Source organism: Heliconius melpomene, chromosome 7, assembly GCF_056956725.1.
Source record: "Heliconius melpomene rosina isolate 202511_hmr_F chromosome 7, ASM5695672v1, whole genome shotgun sequence".
In the NCBI taxonomy this organism is placed as follows: domain Eukaryota; kingdom Metazoa; phylum Arthropoda; class Insecta; order Lepidoptera; family Nymphalidae; genus Heliconius; species Heliconius melpomene.
Window position 1 is genome coordinate 8,058,404 of NC_140395.1, and position 24,482 is coordinate 8,082,885.

The 24,482-nt window shown below is 31.3% G+C and overlaps 1 protein-coding gene across 3 annotated transcripts; it reads right to left on the reverse strand.

Moving 5' to 3' along the window:
* Positions 1 to 532: 532 nt before the first annotated feature.
* Positions 533 to 24,228, reverse strand: MYPT-75D (Myosin phosphatase targeting subunit 75D). 3 transcript variants are annotated; one of them, XR_014878113.1, is made up of 11 exons: positions 23,979 to 24,228; positions 22,996 to 23,080; positions 17,564 to 17,715; positions 15,251 to 15,699; positions 14,202 to 14,327; positions 13,611 to 13,686; positions 13,123 to 13,264; positions 12,493 to 12,610; positions 5,414 to 5,876; positions 2,502 to 4,428; positions 533 to 2,467 (listed from the first exon to the last, which is right to left on the reverse strand). XR_014878113.1 is itself a non-coding variant. In XM_085187777.1 (10 exons), the coding sequence occupies exons 2-10, from the start codon at positions 23,073 to 23,075 to the stop codon at positions 4,187 to 4,189; spliced, it is 1,887 nt and encodes a 628-aa protein (XP_085043903.1). In that variant the 5' UTR covers positions 23,076 to 23,080; positions 23,979 to 24,227; the 3' UTR covers positions 533 to 4,186. The 3 variants fall into 3 exon arrangements, 1 of the variants encoding a protein (XP_085043903.1); XR_014878112.1 differs by having other exon boundaries at positions 5,375 to 5,876; positions 23,979 to 24,227; XM_085187777.1 differs by having other exon boundaries at positions 533 to 4,428; positions 5,375 to 5,876; positions 23,979 to 24,227.
* Positions 24,229 to 24,482: the final 254 nt, after the last annotated feature.

The window sequence follows — 24,482 nt, forward strand, 5'->3', positions numbered from 1 at the left end:
TGTGGCGCAGAGGCAGCAGCGTGTGACTGCAATGTGACATTTGTAGATTCGATCCCCACTCGGGAAAATGATTTATTATCTATTAATATTTTCATTTCTTTTCTCGCAACCTCAATGCATCAAAAATTCGGCGAAAGATGTTGAACAGAGTCTGTACACTCCGCCGGTTCATCCGGAATCACTCCGGCAGCGTGAAGATAATAAAAGAAAACAAAATATTTGTTTGTAAGCAACTTTTTTTACTGCCATCGATTTAGTGTTGGGTTGTAGTATCGTAATCAGGACTTCAGGTTATTATGTGAATTAAATATAACTCTAGGGCATGTACAATCGTGTGGAAAATTACTCAAGTTCATAATTTCTCTATCTTGTAGATATTTATTTAAAAAATAAATACATAAAATATGACATACCCTCTTAAAGTCATTTAAAGAAAAAAAAACGAACAATGTTGTAAATCTTCATTGTATTTAAGTGTTTCACGATATCACGACACTAACGTGCATACAATATATAAAATAAAACACAACAATTTGAAACAATCAGTTTATTTATAATAATTAAGTAAATTAGGAATCATCTTACAATATAAACACTACTGTTCAAAAGTCAGTCACTAGGTTTGATAAAATTTTAATAGTAATAAATCTATATATAGTAGAAACTTTGAGTAGAATATACAACAGGTTGAGCTGCATTAAACATTTACTATAAATTTGTACTGACAACCGTCACGTTGAAACAGTAGTGCAGAATATAAGTACACAGACAGATATATTAGGGAATTATACATCACATTAATAATTTCTTTAGTATACTACATAAATAATTTACGAATATACCACTTCTACATTAAAATGGATACAAATATTATTCTTACAACCTCCTTCATATATAAAATACAATAAAGATATGTATAGACTTATTTTTCACTAATGAATCTTTATAAAGTGTAACTTTCACATCCATATGTTTAATAATATAGGCTGCTTTTTAATATATTTACTTACTAGATATTATTGTGCATTAATTAATATAGAACTGTATATTAGGCGAAAGTGTTCTTTATTTAGTACGGCTTTGTGCTGTATGAAACAATTACAATTTATAAAGATCTCATTTTGTATTTAAAATATGTAGGTGTAAATGCTATAAAGCTGCAGAAAGAAGTAGCGTTGCCATATGTAATTAAAAAAATCATATTTATAACTACAATTTTTTTAATCGATCATAAATTTTCAACATTTATTTTTGTATAATAAGTTAATAACAACATAAATCATTGGATTTTTTTTGTAAATAAAAATATAACGAAATTAGAGGCAAGATCAAAGATGACAAGGCTACTTTAAAAAAAAGTGAAATATCAATTTAAATATTATATAATTATACACATATATCAATAATAAAACATATGGAACTTCCTTCTTTCCTTATAATTAAAACTTAAGTCGTATATACAATGAATCTTACATTTTCATAAATAGGAGTGATTTTAAATGTATATGTAGCTAATGATTTAAATTCAACAATACACATTTATATACGAAACTATATTTTATATGTTTCACAGGAAATATACTTTAAGGCAAGACTAACAAGAGGCACTCGTGAAGGATACTACTTTTAAATATAAATCACTGTAGTCAGGAGAAAACCATTGAAAATTATATTTATTTCTTTTGTTTTACACTGTATCCTGAACAAAGCAGGGTAGGCAGATGGAATTTAATATGTTTGACGGAATTCAACTCGGCGCTCGCCTATTTACCAGAACGAGGAAAATATTTTTTTTAAATATTTCATTCCCCCGAATTGAGAATCAAACCTACAATCGCCGCGTTTACAGTAAGGCGCTTTACGGCTAATTTTATTCTCAATGGCTAACTTCTGCACAATTTTGTTCACAAACATTTTGGTTTAAGGAATCGACCAAACTAATTAATTTATTAATACCTAAAATATAAACATCAAACATAAAAGATTTAATATATGGTGCATAATTGATTATGAATTTTCAAAATGCAACTGGGGTTCTCTTTTTTTATTAAAGTACTCTCTTTAAAAAAGGATGTGAAATTTAAAACTTTCACTTTTAGATTTTTTTATAGAAAAGTTAATATTGCATAAAAATGTAATTCTTTTTCTACACACGTTTTTACGATAAAACTTATAATAAAAAAATATCGTTCTAATATAAATGAGTAATAACAATTATGATTTTGATATAATATTTTTTTTTCCAAATATGAAATATATCACAAAATGCCTGTAAAAATGCTTCCGTTAAATAATACTGTAAGAAACAAAAAACAATCAGAATATTTTGTGCTTAGATATCTATAAGGCCATTTTATATTGCTTTGCTTGTTCCGCGTCTCTACTTATATTTTGCAACACACGAAGTGTGTCTAGAGGAAAGTGAAGATGAGGTTTAATGCGCATTCTGAAGGTTCCTTAACCCCCCCTTAACCTACATGTTGCATGTGCAAGTCCTAGGCACTGCTCTGAGCTCCTCACTTTGCAACTACCCTCACGTATCCACACGGCGAATACAAGGAATGCTAAATACTTTCTTTTCCTATATATTTAAGTACTTTTTAAGTACCTGTTGAATAACTCTACAATAGTCTATTCTATACTAGTGACTATGATATGGACGAATGAATTACTAATGGATGGGGATTAATAATTACGATAAATATGTTTCAAAAAGCTTATTTACATAAATATATTTGTAAAGTCTAATGGAATGTTTAGCTGCTGTTATAAGATTAACACAGACAATGAACACTGGATTTTAAGGGTTGCCTACATACATTGGAAGGTTTATAGTTTACATAAGGGACTTACAAGCAATATAATTATGTAAATTAACATAACTTGTATATAAGATATAAAGTGAAACATAGACAAATTGGCACACATAGAGTATTCAGCAGTAAACAAATGTACAAATAAGAAAGACACATTTCAACAGATAAAAAATGATAGCGAAGATTAAAATTAAACATACACAATGACGTAACAAATGCACATTAATCATAATAATATATTTATTTGACTTGTAAGTGATATAAAAATGTATTTTTTTAATTGTATGTATATTGTAAAATTATAGTATAAAAGTTATATTAAAAACTACATCATATATTGTTTACGCCAAAGTGAGGCCATTATTTACCAGCTGCCTTTCTACAATGTGGTGACATATTATTATAATTAAAACAAAAAAAAACTAAAATAGCTGAAATGCACACAACCATAGAAAATCCATGGCCCCCTGATACTATTCAACTATCAGCTGCTTCAAAACAAATGGCATGTAAGCAAGTATTGAAAAGTATGATTTACAACGGAAAAATTACGATAATAATTATAATCGATTCTTTAACTTGTTTTTCAATATTTACCCAAGACCAATTAAATTAATTATTTATCAGCGTAATCTCTAGCATACTGCAGTCTTTTAAATTTTGAAAATTAAAATGATTACCCAAGTAACAAGACTTTTTTTTTAATTAATAAATGTTGAGTGTATGTGTATTTTGAAAGTATCCATGTTCAAAATCAAATACAGAAATAGTATATCAATAAAAGTTACTTGCATTTATATTGTAGATTAAATAAGATTATGATTTGAAACTTTTTATTATGCTTGCAAAAAGTCAAAGATCCAATAAAATAGAATAGAAATTGCCAAATTATTTTAATAGAAATAATTGCATTTCAATTTTGTATAAAATTTTGAATCGGTTTTTAATGGCAAGAAAAAAACGCAAATATTTCAGGATTTCAGCTTCAAATGTTTAACAAATAAAAATGACATAAATATAATAAACCTTTTACAATATATATAAAACATTAGCAACCATATGTTTATGTACATAACCATTGAGCTCTTACAAACTATCACACATCCGTAGGGAATTGGCAAGCCCTTGCTTCGGGAGCAAAAATGGCAATTTTCATTCCACAATAAAAAATTCTATATATTTGCGAAAAAACGATAAAAATATTTTAAAATAATGACGCCGAATGTAAACAAGAATTAAAGGTAAAAAAATAATTTGTAGTTAATAAAAAAAATTGATTCGCAAATATATTTTTCACAATTTACAATAGACAGAATAAATATATTTTTTTGGAATGACGATCAGACTACATTGTTATACTAGTGATGTGCCTACATTATAACACAACACCGGTGAGACTTTGTGTCACCGACCACATCACTAGTGTGCCCCGAGAACCTCGGAACTGTTGTATTAGTATTTACTGTTGGACTTATCTGTTTTTGTGTTTCTTGTTTCGGAACTTCCGGTATAGAATTCAAGCTGTGATTTGTCGTTGAATTGAGACTGCCCTCGACTGGACTTCCGTTCGTCCTTATCTGTGCTCTCTGTTTCTTCAAGTCGGCTAACGTTCCTGTAATATTTGTCATAAACATTAGATTAGTGACTAATTTCTGCTTGTTGCTTCGTTTGGTGACTTCCATCGTGCACTGTTTCACATGCTATTATTATATTATCGCAATTTTATGTGCATTTTTAATTAGCACCGACTTTAAACGTATATAAGACGCTACTGGCAACTTAATGGACTTGTTTGTAAAAAACAGTGGAATTATAAATATAGTCTTACGAGATGAGCGTAACTGTGCAGGAATGTGGTGTTTCTTAATTGGCGTACTTTCACGTGCATACACTATATATTACTATACACAAGAGCAATACTACGTTTTACGAAAGTATAATAGCAACGTCAAATATACTGGTTACGTCACTGGTGGTAATTTGTTATTTTTTTTATACAAATACGATTTCTTTGGTGTTAAATTTTACTTTCTATAACATAAAGAAATGGAAAAATAAACAGACGGACAGTGTACAGTGAAAGACAAGATTGTATAAAAAGATTCATGCAAGTCTAACTACAACAAAAACAAAACATTCACGATACCAATGCATCCCAGCTCTACAAGTAAAATCCAGTTATTATATTAAAGTTTTGTAATCATATATGAATAATATCAAAACTATTTACACAATTACCTCAAAATTAAATGTGCAGTTAGTTCAGTTTCTAGAGTGTATACAACATATGTGCATATAGTGTACATAATAACCAGATTATTAATAATATAACAAAAAACATAACACAAGAACACACAACTAGCGCTACAGCTCTACTATAACCGCTATAACCGCTTGCCTCAATATGCATCCTCGTTCCTTACGGCCTCTTCCACTTCCAAAAACTTCAATATAAACCATCACTGTGCTATTACCGAGTAAATTGTTAAACTGTGCCTTACATGTTATGTTATGGTGCTTTAAGTGAAATGGAGATTTCAAAGGATGCATATAATTACCTGCGTTAATCATGACGGTGACATGAACATTGATTTTACCATTATTGTCTGTGGTGTATGTGGTTCCGCTCTCCGCGATCGCGATTGGGTTTTGGTTCATAACAATCTCTTTCATACCGTCTATTGTGTCTTCGGTTTTGAATGCTTCGTTATCTTGACCTTCTGGTGCTTTTCTCACGCCGTTGGGCAGTCTGTCGAAGTGCTTCGTTTCATTGGTAGCCTCGTGGACAGAGCCGGGGGAGTAGTGCGAGGCGGCGTTCACTCCGAACAGAGGGTTTGTTATTTTAGGTTGATTGTACGTTATGTTTTCATTTGAATCTATGGTATCGCCAGTTCTATGAGCGCCTTTTTGATTGTAAGGATGCTTGGGAACCGTGTAATCCATGTTTCCGGACTCGTAGCTTTGGTTTGACGCTGTCGAACTAATTGATAGGCGCGTATGCGATAAATCAGCGGATATGTTAGTGGAATTCTGATCATTTTCTACTCCGTTCGTCAGCCCCTGAAATAAGTAAAAATTTCTGCTAAATACATTATGTACCCATTACATACATGTAATAACATCTAAAATGCACAAAAATTACTGTAATGAAAAAAGTCTAAATAATCAATGTCAAAACAATTCAAGTAGAACTGAATGCCTCAAAACTGTCTTTTTCTATATTTTTATTAAATTCCCTTGCGGACCAGCATAATAAAAATAATACCATTTAATTGTACGTCCTGTCAAGGCAACGAAAACACATCGTTTTTAGGGGCGTACCTCAAAGGAATAAATAACTTATATCAAATATTCACAAATGATGTCTCTTGGAGCACAGAAAAAATCAAGCTTCTAAGTCAACGCAATCAAAAGATACGAGCATTTATGCATCGTTTTTGCTGCATTTTGTTTGAAATTCACCGCGTAATCAAAACCTATGGGCTTATGAAATTGGGAATGGACTGAGAACTTACAATACAAATAAAGGAAAAATAATTATAATCGTAGTGCAAACGCCTGCAAACTTAAGTGTATAAGTTGTACTTCCCGTTAACCTACAATCCGCAAATTGGTTCGGAACCCTCGTTGGGCGAGTTTGACTCGCACGTGACGATCTTTTTTCCTATATTTAAGTTTATATGCATATAATATTTCAAATTACTCATATCTTCTAATATTCTATCTATCCAATAACTTATGTCCAAAATAATATATTTCCTAAATTTGAAATCACTGCGGTAGTCGGCACGCTTTGTGTTGCCACTCCGTACCTCTAGATATGCTCTGTATATTTTATTGCTTTTAGCATTTAATAATATTAATAAGGTCGATTATACGTTTCACCATAGAAAAAATGTCGCTGTAATTCAAACAGTTAAATAATTCAAAATTATATTAACTGGTGTGGTATTTATTATGTGGAATCTATATATATAAAATCGAAAGGTCACTCACTCATCACGAAATCTCAGAAACTACATGTGCTAGGAATCTCAAATTTTGCATAGGAGTTACTTATAGGACGTAAGTGCTCGCTAAGACGGGAATTTGCAATATTCGACTTCTAAGGGGTTGTTTTTGGGGTCGAAAGTTTGTATGAAACTTCGTTACTACAAATGCTACGAGTCTCAAATTTTGCATAGACGTCACTAGGGCGTAGTCATGGAGACAGAAATTAATAATAACATAGTTCAGGCGGGTGTAACCGCGAGCGGGCCGCTAGTATTATACAAAATCTATACACATCAGTAGTATTTGATCTTCATATTACTTATGTTTACTTTATTTGCGAGACAAGCAAAGTGTCTTATCTCATTTTTTCTAAACAAAAACATGCATGTAGAGTGGTAGTATCTTACGTTGCACTTATCAGTTCGGGGAACTACATATCGGAGCAACTATATTTTTTATAAATAAATATTTATCGAAATAAGATTTCAAACTCACAATTTTTAAACTAACATCTTAAATATTGTAATTTTAAAAAGTAATATAAAAATATACGAAACAAATTAACGGTAAATAGTAAGTTTATTGTAAGTATAACAAGGTCGGTCGGTTAAAAACTTCTGTGTAATACAATCACCTAGCCGCAAAAATATAGGCGTGTACCTAATCTTACTGTATGAGTAAGCCTGCTTACGCCTGTTTAGTTCACATAGTACTTGTAGTATTTCTATCACTTTTTAAAGACCTGCATACCATTTAATGTATATTTAGTTACAATAAAACTTCTATATCTCCAAATAGACTACACAAATATAAAAAAGAATTATGTAACGCATAAATAAAGAATTAAATGTTTTGAACTAAACATCCATGTAATTTACAGTAGAATTGAGAAGCCCATTCTTTTCTTGGTTAACTTAACTTAACGCTTTATCCCTGCGGGGTAGTCAGAGAGTCTACTTTTACTTATATACTTTTTATATCTACATTTATATATATATTTTTATATCTATTTTAATATATACTTTTTCTTGGTTACAACAACAAATTTGCGTGTAGATGAAATTGCAAGAGGCGAGAGCCACACAAAGAAATTGAAAGAAATGTACAGAGTTTTCATTGGCGGGATATGAATGATATTTACGTAGGAGCGACGGTATGTGGGAGGTGAGATCTTAAATACTACAAAGTTGGAATTCTTATGTAATTAACCTTGTCTATCCAATAATTAATAAAATGCTATCAAAATGCTATAGTCGATATAATTATCAAGTAATTTTAAAATTTTCTAACTTTTACTAAACTTCATGCTGATTCTAGAAATAAATATTTTTAGAAAGAGAGGTATAAAAAAAATAATTTAATCACACACAAAAATATATTCGAATTTAACTAATATTTGCTAAAAATGTATTAAAAATATTACATCACACAAACAAACGTACCCGATACCGAAGACCTAGCACCGGCGGATCCTTGCGCATGCGGTGCAAGTTGTCATTAGTCAAAAACATTATATCTAGCGACATTTTCATGAATCAAAGGCACAATCCCATAAATATGTCCACAAAACTAATAATCACCAACAATAGAAATTTAATGAAAATTCACAAATGGTAAAATTTTTCTACATCGTAATGCATTATCATGAAGAGATCTTGGCGGTAGACTGCGTGCGCGGGAGACCCGCACAGACTGCGCGTGCTCACTCGGTGCGTGAACCCGTCGTCCGCGACGAGGGAAATCGCGGGAAAACTCTAATACGTGAAGTGTCGTCGATGAGTGCGTGCAACGAATGCCTGTCGTGTTTACTTCAGCTAAATCATTCTAATTGCTATCACCGTCAAATTTCAAATTAATCTTTGCATAAAATCATCTTCATTATGTGTTGACAGATGCTTGTTTACCACTTCTTTTCTTGTATTTTAATTATTTTGTACATTTATTTTCAATCGTTGGTGACAATATGTTGAATATGAACACATGCATGTCCCGTCAAGGTCTTAGATAGGGATTGCGCTAGTAGCAATTAACTGTGCTATTCAGGTCGCTGTCGTGAACCAGCTGCAAAGTACAATATAAAGACATATTTGGTGTTTTTTCTAAGGAACCTAAAAATATAATGAGAACTAATTTATGCAATATATACGTATGTAACGTATATGTGTGTACTATATGTTAGTATAATACTTAAGTAGTTTTTGCACAAAAAGCATATATATAACATTAAAAACATAAGAATACATAATATGTGTAGGTAAATGTATATACAGGACGTTACGAGTCCTCGCCCGTAACTTTTATTGGAAGAAGTTTACGACCCTAAAATATAAAGGTCTGAAAATCTAAAAAAAAAATTCCGTTTCCGTAGGAATTTTAGAGATTTTAGATTTTAGAGAACTCATTTTTAAGGCTTTTCACTAAGAAGGAGGAACTGTCAGCCATTTAGTATACTTACCTTACCATACCTACATCATTCATTGTGTCATATAAAAATGTTACATAGAATAAATAGTACATTGTAATAGTATTACAACGGATATGAACCAATCTAGCAATATTATAGATGTAAGGTGGATGTAATCCTTGCATAACCTAGCGGATCTTAACATAATCAAGAGAGCGAAGATAACAAATGTTTAATTATATTATTAGTAATATCAGAATAGGCTATTTCATTATTTGTATGTGTAATGTTTATTGTGAAAACAAAACACTGTTACAACGTTGCGTAGGAGATGTAAGGACAGTGCGAACAATTAATTATCAAGTCCGTCTAATTAGTTTCGCCGGTCTCGAGAAAGCAGCGAAAGTACGGGAGCATTAATAATAGCATAATATACTTACATGAGTAAATCGTATCTTTTATAAATATCATATTTTATAAAAACATAAAAAAATAATAAAAGAAAATTCTTGCATTTAAAAATCATACATAGTTTAGGTACATGTAACATCACACGTAATACTTTAATTATATATAATTATTTATTATAACAACAATAGCAATTATGTTACTTTGAATTATAATGTCCGCTTCTAAAACACTATTTTCCTACGGAGTTCTCTTAAGACTTCTTAGTTAGATATAGCGAATTAATATAAAAAAGCTATAAGCTGTAGCTAATTCATATATAATAAAGCATGAACAATGCAAGTAAGTAATAACAGTAATTTTCACAATATCTAGAATAGAACCGATGTACCTATCTATACAATTCATACTTTCTGCCAATTAATTTTAAACTAGATCTCAATATTTACTCGCGCAGATCCGCTAAAATGTTATACAAACGGAAACACTTGCAATTAAACTATATTATGAATGAATAAATCAACTAGTATGAGAATGGTTAGTGCTAAAGTCGTAGTCAGTGAAACTAGAAATAGGTTAGTAAGTCAACAGTTTCAAATTTAATATGGAAATTATTTATAGTGGTTATTTTCATACTATATAGTTACAAAAATAATTATCAAAAGAGAAACTGTAAATAAAAAATTGTAAAATAGTAGTACTGTATGTAAATATTGTAAGATAGTAATTGTAATAGGTACATGGGCGTAGGAAGAAGAGGGGCCGGGTGGTCCGTGTCCACTTCAGAAATTTTACTTACAAAAAAATTTACTAAAAAAAGGTAAAGTCCAGATATCTCTATCTCTAGATACGGTAATGTAATATGTATTAAATAGTGTTAAGTTAATAGATATTAAATTAAATATGAAGGAAAAAGCAATCTAAAAATACTACCTTAGGAAATAAATATCTATCTATTTATGTCTATTTATGAGACTAGTTTAAGTAGCAGAAAAACATACATTTCACAAAATATATTCTTTTTTTTGTATATAATTCGAAAAAATAATATTATTCATAAGCAGCATACTTTGATATGTTAATCATAATACAAAAAATCCATTCAATAATATTATGAGTAACATTATAAGCATTTCGTTACATATTCATATATACGAGTACAACGAAGTAAACGAGTAGTTGGACAGTAATTAATTTTCCATTTTGCGGAAAGTATGTAGTTTTTAACTAAAACAAATTAAGGTACCATACCATTATTACTAGAGACGGTGGTTTACTCGCATTAATTTGTATAAACATACTGGATTGCGAAAATATGCTACACAAACCTCAACAAGAAATTACCTATTGCATTCAGTAATTAAAGTTAGTAAGTTATTTTCGGGCCACTTTGTTTAGTCGGAGGGAAATCTTTCTCTTGTTAATAAAGCGAGAAAAGAAAAATAATTCAAACACCTGAGTGAGAATCGAACCAACAAGTGTCGCGTATACAGTCGGCGCTGTACCGTCGCACCACAGTCCATTTATTTTATTTTATTAATCTTAATATAAGAACTATACATAGAAAAAAGTATTGTGGTTTTTACGAGTTTGTATATTTATAAATATTTTGCAATAATATTACTAAAAGTAAAACACTAAGAAAAACATATTTATCATCCCATATATCATCATCTTTTTATAAATCGAATTAGAAAGTACTTTTCTTATATGTATGGTTAACATGAAGCATATAATAAGTTTGCAATGATGAGTCGATGAAAATAGAAAGATTACTTTAAAGCCCGTCACAAACAAAATCTTGTTCGATATTGCAGCAAAGAACAATGGGCAGATGGGACCACCATCCAATAGCTATAAAACATATATCATTGGATAGGTCTTTTTAGGAAGAATAACTTTTGTTATGACAGCTTTGTTCTCAGTTTTTGTCCATTGTTTTTGAAAAAAATCTAATTAATATACCGTATTTTTTATTGTGCTTACAACTTTTATTAAACGATTTTTTTTATGATAATAAAATAAAAACAAATTTTGCACACTAACTCTGTCACGAAACCTGCCCAAGAGCGCCTGGGTATGGCATGGGTTGGGTCTTGAGTCAAATGCACCAGCAATATTTTTAAATGACATTATAGTAGATGATCCCTAAGTCGGGCGTACCTTAAATACCAGAGACTAGAGATCTTGTAATAGATTTAATTATTTATTAATTATTGGTGGCATTTATTAATGTAATGGAACCTAAAACAATGGGTTTTAAAATATTCGTAAGTTTGTCTATGCATTTGTTCACGCTAATCTCAGAAGCAGCTTAACCGATTTAAATGCAGTATTCACTATTGGTTTCTTTTATTTCAATCTGCTCTAAAAAAAAGCTATATTCATATTTATTTGATATAACTTTCTATTCTAGATTTATTTATAGATTTGATAATATTGGCATTATTATCAAATATTCGGGTCTATAGTACTTGCAGCACCAAAAAAAGCTTTTAAGTCAACACAATCATCTTTCTGTTCTTTTATGCATCGTTTTTGTTGCATTTTGTAGGATATTCACGGCGTAATCAAACCCTGTAGGAGAAAAACAATTGTGATATTTGCCAGGAGGTAGACTTACAATCGAAACAACATCAAAATCCGTAAAATATCTTATTTATGGGTATCTAATCATATAAAATGAGCGCATACGACCACAAACATAAGTTCGTCATCTTTTATAAGTTGCACTCCTGTTGTGATCTACACCCAAGAAATTGGTACAGAACTCTTGATTGATAAGACCGACTCAGTCAGTTCTTATTTCTTTTGAAGTACGCTACCCTAAAAACAATATAAATTAAAAATAAAGATACAATAAATTCATACCTGATAATCATCATCAACAGCCGAATCGAACGTCTCCCGCAGCCTGGCCTCGCCGCGCGCGTCCGCCTTCGCCGCCATCTGCTTCTCCCGCAACGACGTCCGGCGCACCGACCGCACCCTGCACAGGCAACCAAACTATACTATATAAGGTACGTTAAGATCACCACCAACACCAAATTGATGATGTGTACGTGTAAGCGAAACGGCTTTTTCTTGAAATTCTTGTAAAATCAGGATATACTTTTTATTATCATATAAAAATGCAATAATGTAACTCAAGGTGTGAATATATATAGACCTATATATAATAGGTACAAAAATTATATATGATATTTATAAAAATGTCGAAAACATAAGATTTTTCATTTCAGCATAGCAAGACAAAGCGGGGCGTAGAATTCCGCCACTCAACACGCAATGCCTCAAAAACTCATCGAAACGTCGTTGATGGCTTCTAAAAGTACAAACAAATATAGTACGATTGACAAGTCGTGGCCGCTCTAAGCTTAGGCTTTTTGAACTTTTTCACATTGTTCACTCAAGTAGTGAACAATCAAAAATAAGAATATTTTATTCTAAATTTAAATCTAATTTCAATGTACGCAGCCCACAGATAAGTTCAGTCAGTACCTGCTAGTGGAGGCGGTAGAGGAGGACCGCCTGGCGGCGCGCAATCGCTCACCGGCGGCGGTGGCAGCACGGCGCCGCACCTCCTCCTGCTCCACCGCCAGTCGCAGGATGCGCCCGCGTATCTCACCCCCCTCGCATATGTCTGATAAACAACATATACAATGTCAAATTACTTTATTTAATACTAGCTAATCTTAACCGGTCTTCGCCCGCTTATGATTATCTTACAAAATCATTACATAAAGTGAAACCTATATGTTATTCTGACATATAAGCCATATTCCTGTAGTTTCATCTAAGCCCATTCATTACTTTTGCCGTGAAAGTGGAACATATACATCCATCCTCAAAAACTTAAATAGTAGTGGAGGTAATTAATACATAGTGTTTCTACCTAACAATTTTAACTTTATTTCACATACAATAAATATAATTATAAAAAAATAATAAATGAAAAACATATTGATACGATTTCATTTTACACTCACCAGCGGGAGTTTCATCATGTTTGTTCCTTACGTTGAGATCAGCTCCATAATGCACTAATAGCTCTAATACTTCTAACTACAACAAGAAAAAAACACTCATTAAAAATTTGGTTTCTTTGCAAGCTTTGTCTTCTTACCAGAGCGAGGAAATGAAAATAATGAATCCAAATCCAATCCCACGAATCCAAATTGAACTCACCACCCTCGAGCTTTTAACCACATGCTGTTGAATAGTAGTAAGCATAAAAGTCGTCTGTATAATTAAACACTAATTACATCCTATCTATATCCTACCACTCAACACGCAATACCTCCAGAATCCGGAGGAAAGTGGGGAACACAGTGTCTTAACACTAGGTTCCCTGCCTACCCTACTGTGTGCGGGATAAAGCGTGAAGCTGACATCCTATCACACACAATCTGCAATACAACACCGCAATGGCACAAAGTTTGACGTAATTGCAATTGTTGTGGGTTCGATCACCACGCGTGAGACTTATATGGCACGCGTGAGACTTATATTCAAGCGCCTAAATAAAGACATTCTCTAAAAAGTAGTTTACACTCTATCTTAACGTAAATAATACTTACATGTCCCCAGCACGCAGCAGCATGCACAGGTTGCCACATGTCGTGATCCACTACATCGGTGGAGGCGCGATGCTCAAGAAGATACTCCACTACTTTCATATAGCCATTGGCCGCCGCTATGTGAAGCTAAAAAATAAAAAAATATGTATTTAAAGCTTTAAAGCTTTCTTATCATATAAAAAGTGATAAAAAACATCATTTAAAACAAATAAAATAAAGATATTACTGTGAGATCTAAATATTCTATATAGTATGGAATACGTATACAAAATATCTGTTAAGTATTCCGCACTGTATTATAACATAATAGAAACTAGAAAGAATAAATTATAATAACATAACATACATATATTACTATACAATACGGACATGTAATATGTAAGTATAGATGACATGTCTAATATTCATAAATCACGCAATTAATGAAGCTGAAACTGACAGGAAATCATCGTAAACAATTGCATCACAAGCAATTTCAACACTTGAACAAATACCTACACAGAAATATAATATACGTGGCGATTCAAATTTCAAACCCAATTGATATTATTCTGCTGGTTATTAGCTAAGTGACACGTGTGACGTCTTACACGTGAATTTATAGCTAGCGACCCGCTCGCGGCTTCGCCCGCTAGAACTACTAACGCACAGACTAACAGACAAAAAAATAAAATTCATTGTTTGGGTTCTATTACATTAATAAATGTCCCCAGTAATAGATGTTATATATCAGTCACAATATTTTTATAAGTATAGACAGCGTGCATGTGCTAAAAGTCTAAGAGGATGGTCTCTCCTCATACGGAATGCCGTAATGAACATAACAATAAAAAAAACAAAACGAGTAAACATGATGATTTAGCTGTGCAAATACTTATTTTTCTCATAAATTACAAAACAAAACAAAATTTTAAGTCTTCAGCACTTCTAGTTTCATGCCAAAATTTTTAAGATCTCAACAAAACTAGGCTGTAAGCATGTAATATGTTTTCAAATCGACTTTAAAAATAAACAGATTATTTTTAAAAAAAAGTAGTAAATAAACTTACCAAAGTAGCACCCTGGCTGTCTCTACGCTCATCTAAATCCATTCCCTGCTTGACTAACTGATCGACATCCAATAACATTTGCATTTCAGTAGCAGATCGGGTCTCATCTATCAGTCCTTGCGTCACCCCCCGGGCTGCCATTTCGCTCTCTATAGCATCCAAGGTCCTCTCTTCTTCGCAAATATCGTACGGCATGTTTCCATCGCCGTTCACAGCCAATAAGTTTGCTCCCCTTTGTATTAATATTCTTACTAAGTTCAGATTTCCACAAGTAGCCGCCGCGTGTAGCGGTGTCCATTTTTCGCTATCTTCAGCGTTTACGTTGGCACCGTGATCGAGAAGGAGTCGCATCATAGCTTCATTATTGTCTATACAGCACTGGTGAAGAGCTGTTAACCCATCCTCGTTGGTTGCGTCTGGTGTTACACCGCGTGCTAGTAGTCTTCGTACTGAAAAGAATAATTTAGGTTTATCAATTTTTTTATGTTTATTAAGATGGGCATTTAAGCTAAAATGTTGAGAAGTTTATGCCTTGAATTTTGTTGTTATATATTATAAAAGAAGTTAGAAAAGAAATAATTGACGAGTCTGCTCTGTCTAGTAACAGTCATATCAAAACTACCAATAAGGAACATAGGGTTTATAGATGTAATTCATTTAAAAGTAGGTACTCCATATCCGTTGAGTTCCGCCACTTAACACGCTATGCGTGCAGAATTCGGTGGAAAGTGGAGAACGGAATATCTTAACACTAAATTCAATCTCCCTACCCCACTTTGTGCGGGATACAGCGTGAAGCTGATAAGAAATAAATTTTGAATTTCTGTATCTACTTCATAAAAGTAAGGGAGTGGTTTAATTTGTTTTCTACATCGCGTTATATTGCCGACGGTAATTTACCTTAACTACCGTCGCAGTGGTTTAATATAAAATTAATAGACAACATTACGAGCCTTAACGGAATATCATAATTTTATTCCATACACCAACAGAGCACAAATTAGATATATGAAAGTGAACATCTTTCACTTTCATTTGTAAACTATGATTATTCTAAGTGGAATTTATAAAGATATTTTTTATTTCTAAAAATTTCCACATAAAGCATTATAAAAGGAACATAAGTTAGAAAATATTATAAAAATATACGGGTTTTATATTCATAAAATTTTAGAATATATTATGGTACACTACGTAACTATGTGATTTGTCTTCTCCTATCTTTAATGTTAATCTAATCATATCGATAATAAATAATAAAGGAAATTGGAATAAAATTATATAAGCAGCATTGGGTGTTTCTTATGAAGAAGCTCCTTTTAAAACAAATGTTGTAATTTGCTCGATGAAGTCATTCCTAACGGCTGTCGTAAATTTTGTTGTACGCTCATTAATCCAACTATATCCGTTCAGTAATTTTTGCTTGAAAGTGGAACAAACAATTATCTTCACAAACTTCAAATTCCAAATATTCTTTATTCAAATAGACTGTTATAAGCACTTTAGAATCGTCGAGTACACATATTATTAATTAATTACATATATTAAAGAAAACAAATACTGTTAGCTTTTTAATTTTTCAAATAATTCAACATAAGCAACTGACCTTCTACTTATATATATATATATATATATATATATATATATATATATATATATATATATATATATTAAACTCACAACAAGCTTGTTGACGTAATTTAAAAATATATTAATATTGTGCTGATGTAACTATAAATATAAAAACCCTTAAACGTTTGATGAAGTCATAATATGAAGCTGTCGTGACAAGCGTACGACTAAACGTACGTACGTGCGGAAACGCTGTGAATGTGGATTCGATTCCTTCTCGGGGTAATGAAGTATTTAATATTTTCATTTCCTCATTCTGGTAACGGCGTTGAGATTCGCCACTAAACACGCAATGCCTCGAAAATTCACCGAAACTAGGGGAACGGAGAATCTTATCACTAGGTTTCCACTGCCTACCCTGCTGGATACAGCCTGCATTTCTTAAACAAACTTCGTAAATACCTCATTTAAGATTTAACTCTGACTCTGACTACCTGTCATTATGTACGCCTTAAGAATGTTCATGACCTGAATATTTATAGCAGGCGCAGTTTTTGTTTTGGCCGATTTTGCACGCTTTTTACTTTCCCTAGCTTTGTTGAGTTTTGACAAATAATAATACTAAATAATAAGACATGGTACTTACTACAAATGCAAGCTCTTATCACGCTATTTGAGATTCTATAGAGGCAAACCAACGTTTATTAAATATGTATATATGTATATGTAAACAGTAATCACCTTCATCGATATCGTTCCTCGCGGCGGCTTCCAGCAGCATGACGCTATCGCTAAAGTATATGCTGCGTTTGTTGCTCTTCTCTCGTTTCGCCCTCGCCCTCGCCCACTCCTTCTCCCGCTGCTGCCATAGTTTAAGTTGTTGCATTCGACGTCTATAATAGGAAACACAAGTATTAAGTAATAAACTTGACATTTAAATGATATAAAAGTGATCTTATACGACTAAGATTATACTTAATTAAAAGGCTACATCTACGTAAGGCTTTAGAAATGTGTAATATATTTGCAACTAATTTTATTACACAAAGAAATATAGAAAAAATATAGGTCAAAAATAAATAGGCGTCAAGTGTACAATATCTTCTTTTTTTTGTCAAATAATTATTAAAAAAAAAAACATTTTTTTAAAAAAGATATTAAAATAATGCGTTTAAAATGCCGACGTTATCAAATATTGAGATCGTTTTAAATATATATAAAATTTTGTTCATAGTTCATAGTCATCACTAAAAAAAGTTTAATATTATAATTTTTAGTTCTACTAGTAAATACGATCATTTACGCATTCAATGTCCTAATAATTGTAAAATAAATTTTTAAAAAATATTTAACATTTTATTACTCTACTTCAAAGGCTTCATTTCGCAAATTGCACATTTAAAATTTCATATCATACACATTAAATACTTACCGCTAATTGGACAAAACAGATTAACGTCAATGCCTAAAGTAGGTATTGTTACAGTAACAGGCGTAAAGGTCGCAGCAAAAAATGCTTGCCTAGCTGAATTGCACTTTTTATTTAGACTTATTTAATAAGTACATATTATAACAGCTTATCATTTATAATTCCAGACCAATCGTAGCGCAGGGGCACAAGCGTGTCCCTGTAAACACGACAGGTCGCGAGTTCGATTCCAACTTTAGGAAATTTTATATTTATTTTCATTTCTTCGCTGTCCAAACTTCAGAATTCAACGGAAACTTGGGAGCGGAATTTCTTAACACTTAGACTCCCTGTCCTACCCTGATAAATGCAATATAAAAAGATATATAATATAAAATGTTATGTTATTTAGTAATGGAATAAATTACTAAAAATGGCAATACCCAAAACTACATTAAAAGCATACGTTGAATATTACTATTCATGTAGTATTATATATAACTGCTTAGGTATAATTTAATCATTTGAAATAACCGTAAACACTCACTTCATTGAAATGGAAAACTAGAGCACTGCATTTTGACAGAGTTCCGTTACAAATAATATTATTAAAATGATATTTATTATTTTTGAGGACGTCGCGGCGCAGCGGCACAAGGGTGTGACTGTAACGCGACGGTTGTGGGTTCGATCCGCACTCGAGCAAGTGAAATATTTATTTACGTTCATATTTCCATTTCTTCGCTCTGGTGTCGAGGCAAAACGCGGCATTGAGTTCTCGCCACTCAACACGCAGGGCCTCCAGAATTCGGCAGAAAGTGGGGAACGGAGTGTCTTAACACTAGTTTCCCTCTGCCTACCCTGCTGTGTGCGGGATACAGCGTGAAGCTGATTTATAATTTTAAACTATTTTTTTTATTATTTCACATTTGTGTTGTAAAATTAAAAGCTATAGATACATTCAAACGTGTCGCGGCTGAAACTGGTTATGGAGCGGGGTCACTCGTGTGCCGTCAGCGTCAGGTCCAGGATACGAATATATTATTAAATCTTACGTCTACAAATCTGGGGCACTTACAAAACTTCGTACACTAACTGTAACATTATATCGAAAAGTTTTATATATAGGTAGTTTTCACAATCTGGTATACCTTTGCCTCACGAGATGCGACTGCCAACAAAAATTTGCTTTGAAAATTTATTACCTAGCAAAGACATGAAGTGAGACATCGTGATTTAAACGTTAGCGTTATATTGAGTGATTTATAAATAAATGTGTTCTTGTACCAAGTCTTCGTACTGCGATTGTGACAATTGAGTTTCAATTGGCACATACTATAATCACATATGCTAAATTGCCGTGCATATATAATATAAAGTTTGTTTCTTAAAATAAGTATATTCCTTATTATGTGGAGTAAAATTCCATTGATGATAACTGTAAGACAGTGACGAGAAACTAGATCTGAGATGCACGTATTAGATAACAGTACCTACCTAGGCACTTCATTTATTTATATTAGCGGTGAGAATGCTATTATAATTATTTTGTGTTTATTCTATAAAATGAAACATTGACAGTATTATCATAAAAAATAGGCTCATAGACGAATACGACCATTGGCCAAATTAATTGCTTGAATATAGGTTACCCTTAAATTCAAACAATATTATTATTTTAAAAAAATCAGCTTCACGCTGTATCCCGCACACAGCAGCCTAAGTAGAGAACTAAATAATGTTAAAACACTCCGTTCCATTATTTAAAAGCTTTTAAATATTAATATTGTTACAAAAATAGTTGATGAAAGAATAATATCCTAAAGATATGATAGTGTCACATATTTACGTGTATTTTTTTACTTATTTGAATACGCAATTAGTCATATTTCAATTTCCTTGGAAGCTTTACATTTAACGCTTAATCCCGCATGGGTTAACAGTTCGTTCGCATGCAATCATAAAAAGTGAAAACAGTTTCACTTACTACGTCAATAGGTACCTACCTACACATTTTATAATGAAAAAGAATAAAAGTTATAAAAAATGCCATTCTTTTAATTTAAATATAAGTTGAATAATATTTTAATTCATGTCTCACAATGAATCGCACTCATGTCTATACATATATATTTTTTACATTCTTGGAACTAAATCGTCTTTCTGTGTTTATAAATGCTTTATACATACGTAAAGAATTACGTTAGCTAAAACTATCATAGTTTTAATATATAAGCATTTACAGACTCGATTAGCCTATAACATGGTAAAACAACTGTTAAGAACCAAGATATCTATTCTCGTATCTCGTACATTCGTAATCTTAAACGGCTAAACAGTGCCTTAATATTTCATCTATATCTACATTTGACATTTGATATTTCGATAACACTAGATAAGTCTATAACTGTAATAACTATTAAAAGTATTAGCTGACACGTGAATAGTACAAAATAATCAATTCTAAAGGAATAAAAAGTGGGTCAGTTAACATTCGCATTTTCTCTCACTGATCAAGATTTATATAGCGTGCTTTCAAGATAAAAATAAAGCCTCTTTACTTTTACTAAATACAACAGTGTTATAAGAAATTTTAAAATAAGTAGGAACTAAGAATATGAGTTACAATATTGAATGAAAAAACTTTGGAATAATTTAGGTCCTTGATATGTATGAGACTGGTTCCTAGGTTTTTACTGCCTAATTATTAAAATGGAGAAGTCTTCAATTGCTAAAGAAGAAACATAATACGTTAATTTCTTCATATCTCTGATATGAAGTCAGCACTTTCAGCATACAAAGAAGTCAAGCCATTGATGTTATATTCGACATAACACAAATCTTAAGGATCATAGATTGAGACGTCAGTGTTCAATAATGGTGATAATTTCGATTTCGACCAAAAATATACACATTCATACATTAAGCATAAGTTACTTACGACGGGAGTTCCCAACACCCGTCACAATCATTGATCAATAGCTTTTTTAAACCGTATTAGTAAAAAAAAGATGCAAAAAACATGCATGTTAAGATAAAAATCATTCCTCAAATGAAAGTTTATCATAATGGAATGATTCATGAAAGAAAAGTTTGAATTAGCCCGATGTTGTAGTATTTGTTGCATCATTGGAAAGTAAGCTGCAGTTACTAATCATATAGGATGAGGTGACAGAAACACTTTACACAAGTATGTTTTTACAATTGACCCTTTTTTTCCCGCATCCCGCAAACCCGCACACAGCAAGGTAGACAGAGGGAACATAGTGTTAAGACACTCCGTTCCCCTCTTTTCGCCATTTTTTTGTACAATAAAATATATGGCAATACCATAAACCAGCAAATCAAATAAGAGAAGAGAGAAGAGAGGATGTCTTAACTTACGATATGTTTGTTGAATAAGTAATTTAAAGAATATTTTTTAAAATATGTCATAATTAAATAATATACTTACTTAAAAATATTATGAAATAGTAGTAACTATAGTATTATTTCATAATATTTTAAAGCACTTTAGTCTATCAACTATCTCTTTCTTAATACATATTATAATTAATTTTTTACACTTTTCAAGTGTTATTTTAATTGGTACATCTACAAATTATAAATACCAGCAATGTTTAATATTTGAGCTTGGTCTCAGTGAAAGTGAGAGAAAAAACGGTAGTCATAAAACAACTAACGACATGCAATAAATACAGCCTTAATCTCAATATACGGCAAGATATTGCACAAAAAAGGCCTATATTATTTACAGTCACTTTTGCAATTTTATCAGCTCTTAGTTACACTGAATTACTATTACGGAAGAGCATTAGAGTGTAAGCATTCCTGATTATACCTTTTTTGTTGCTTTACACATACAACAAATAACAAAAATGGGAGGGAGATTAGTTTGGATCATAGAGAAAGATCACTACATTTATTTAAAAAAAAAAGAATAATAAATACATTGTTTAAAATTTGAAAAAGCATACAATGATATCTTAAGTCACTTGACCTTGGTAACATCAGTGTCAATTGTATAAAGTTAAAGAGCTTTAAAGATCACCTTTAATGTAACCAATCAATGTTCCATCAAAATGTTCATATATAATAGTCAAATCATTAATTTGTTTTAGCTTTACAGTTTTTGTAACAGAATATCAGAAAACTTTGACCTCTGTTTCTGTTTGAATTTGATACATTGTGTCTATAAATTATAAAAAAATATTAAATATTTATTTTTATCATCCAAGAAATCAAAGTGATGGACCACATCCAGTTTAATATAACATTAAACAATTAAAAGCACTGTATCAAGCATTGCTTATAATTGTTTTAAAGCAACGACTTATTGTAAAAAAAGGTGAAATGTTAGATAGCATGGAGTATTTTACATTAAAAATAGTATCATAAATTGACGCCAATCATGGTGTAAGGTCACAAATATGTAACAGGACTAATGGCATGCAACCACCAGAATTTTGTGGAGAACACAGTGTGTTGTTAACACTAACTATGTTCCCTCTGCATATCCTGCTATGCGTACAAAAAGCTAATTTAATTTTTTTTTATATAAATGTTTTCTTATTGTTCTAATATTTTCTTGTACTTTTGAATCATTTTGCACCTGCACTAAGCCCCTATGACTTTAGAATGCATAAGATATATAAAGACATGTATGTAATAAGCATTTAACATTATAATCTAATTAAATATATCTAGTAATATCACATAAATGAATCATTAAAAAATAATTATATTAATGTAAATGTAGGCTTACCGTCTCGCTAGATGCAGCCTCTCCTGAGTTGTAAGGTGCTCAACTTGCACCATTTCCGCAACCAAATCTGCATGCTCCATCTTGACTACAAATAACAATGTTATTTATTTACAAAATTTATACACATCTACCATGAAAATATAATTAAGTTTTATAAGTATTATTTTGGGACTTATTTTAATAACAAGACATAGCATGATATGGTTTTAATAATACCCACAACTTATGTCACTTTTATAATAAAAGTAATAGTAAGGTAGGGTAAGTTGATATAATGCTCTTGTCATAAAAATCATTGTCATTAAAGTGATTGAGAATTAATAATAATGTGTTTGAATATAATAGAAATATTTATTTAAGTATGTTTATATTTCCATTTCTTCGCTTTGGTGTCGAGGCAAAGTCCTGTGTTGGGGGCTGCCACTTAACATGCAATGCCTCCAGAATTCGGCAGAAAGTGAGGACAAAATACAAGATATTCTCATTTCATAATATATACAAATATTTTTTTATTGATTATATTATGATAACAGATTGATAACTTGTTATATATTTTTTTTCTTCAATATTACTATTCTGTATGATTTGATTTCTATTAAATATTAAAAATACTATTTAATTATTACGTTGCCGGCTTCAAACATTTAAAATAAAAGAAAAATAAGGATGCACACTTGTTGATAGCTACTTTGATAAGATTACAAGTAGTCTTGATAACTAACGAACAATAGATTTTTTTTATTAAAGCGGTGAAAAAGAAGATTCCTACTAAAACATACGTGTATTTAAGTTCATAGTAAATTTCGTACATGTTTTACATTATATTAATGTCGTAAACAATAACATTGAAACAATATTAGAAAGGCACCATTAACAATATGAATACTTTTGTATTCCAGGCTAGTATATTGATAGTACAATTAATACCATTTGTCTTTAGAGTTTTATTATTTATTTATTTATTTATTTTCAATGACACTTACCGTTCTATATTATTAACTACAGAGCAAAAGTATGTTTCATTCTCGTCTTAATAACTTTGCAGCACATAACACTGTACACTAATAAATAATCAATCATATAGCAAATCGTAAATCATTAAATATTAAATTTATTCACTAGGAGCTTTTACAGTTATGCGACATTTTCCGTTATTTTTCATGAAAATTATAAACAGGAAGAAAAACCACAAGACAACAAGCACACGGGCAAGCTAGCGGACTACAGATAAAATATATATTTCATTCTACGTTTTGCATGTCACGTGACTAATAATTACGATTGTAAATAAAATGACATACACATAATAACTTGAAATAAAAAATATTATATAAATATAGCTCTTTATACAAAACAATAAATATTATTACAAAATAATTATTCGGTAATAACATAATAGTTATGCCTCTGTACGTCAAATATTAAAGGTACGACATCTAGGGAAGATTTTACGAAACAAGTGCAAAGTTCTTGGCGCGAAATTTTGA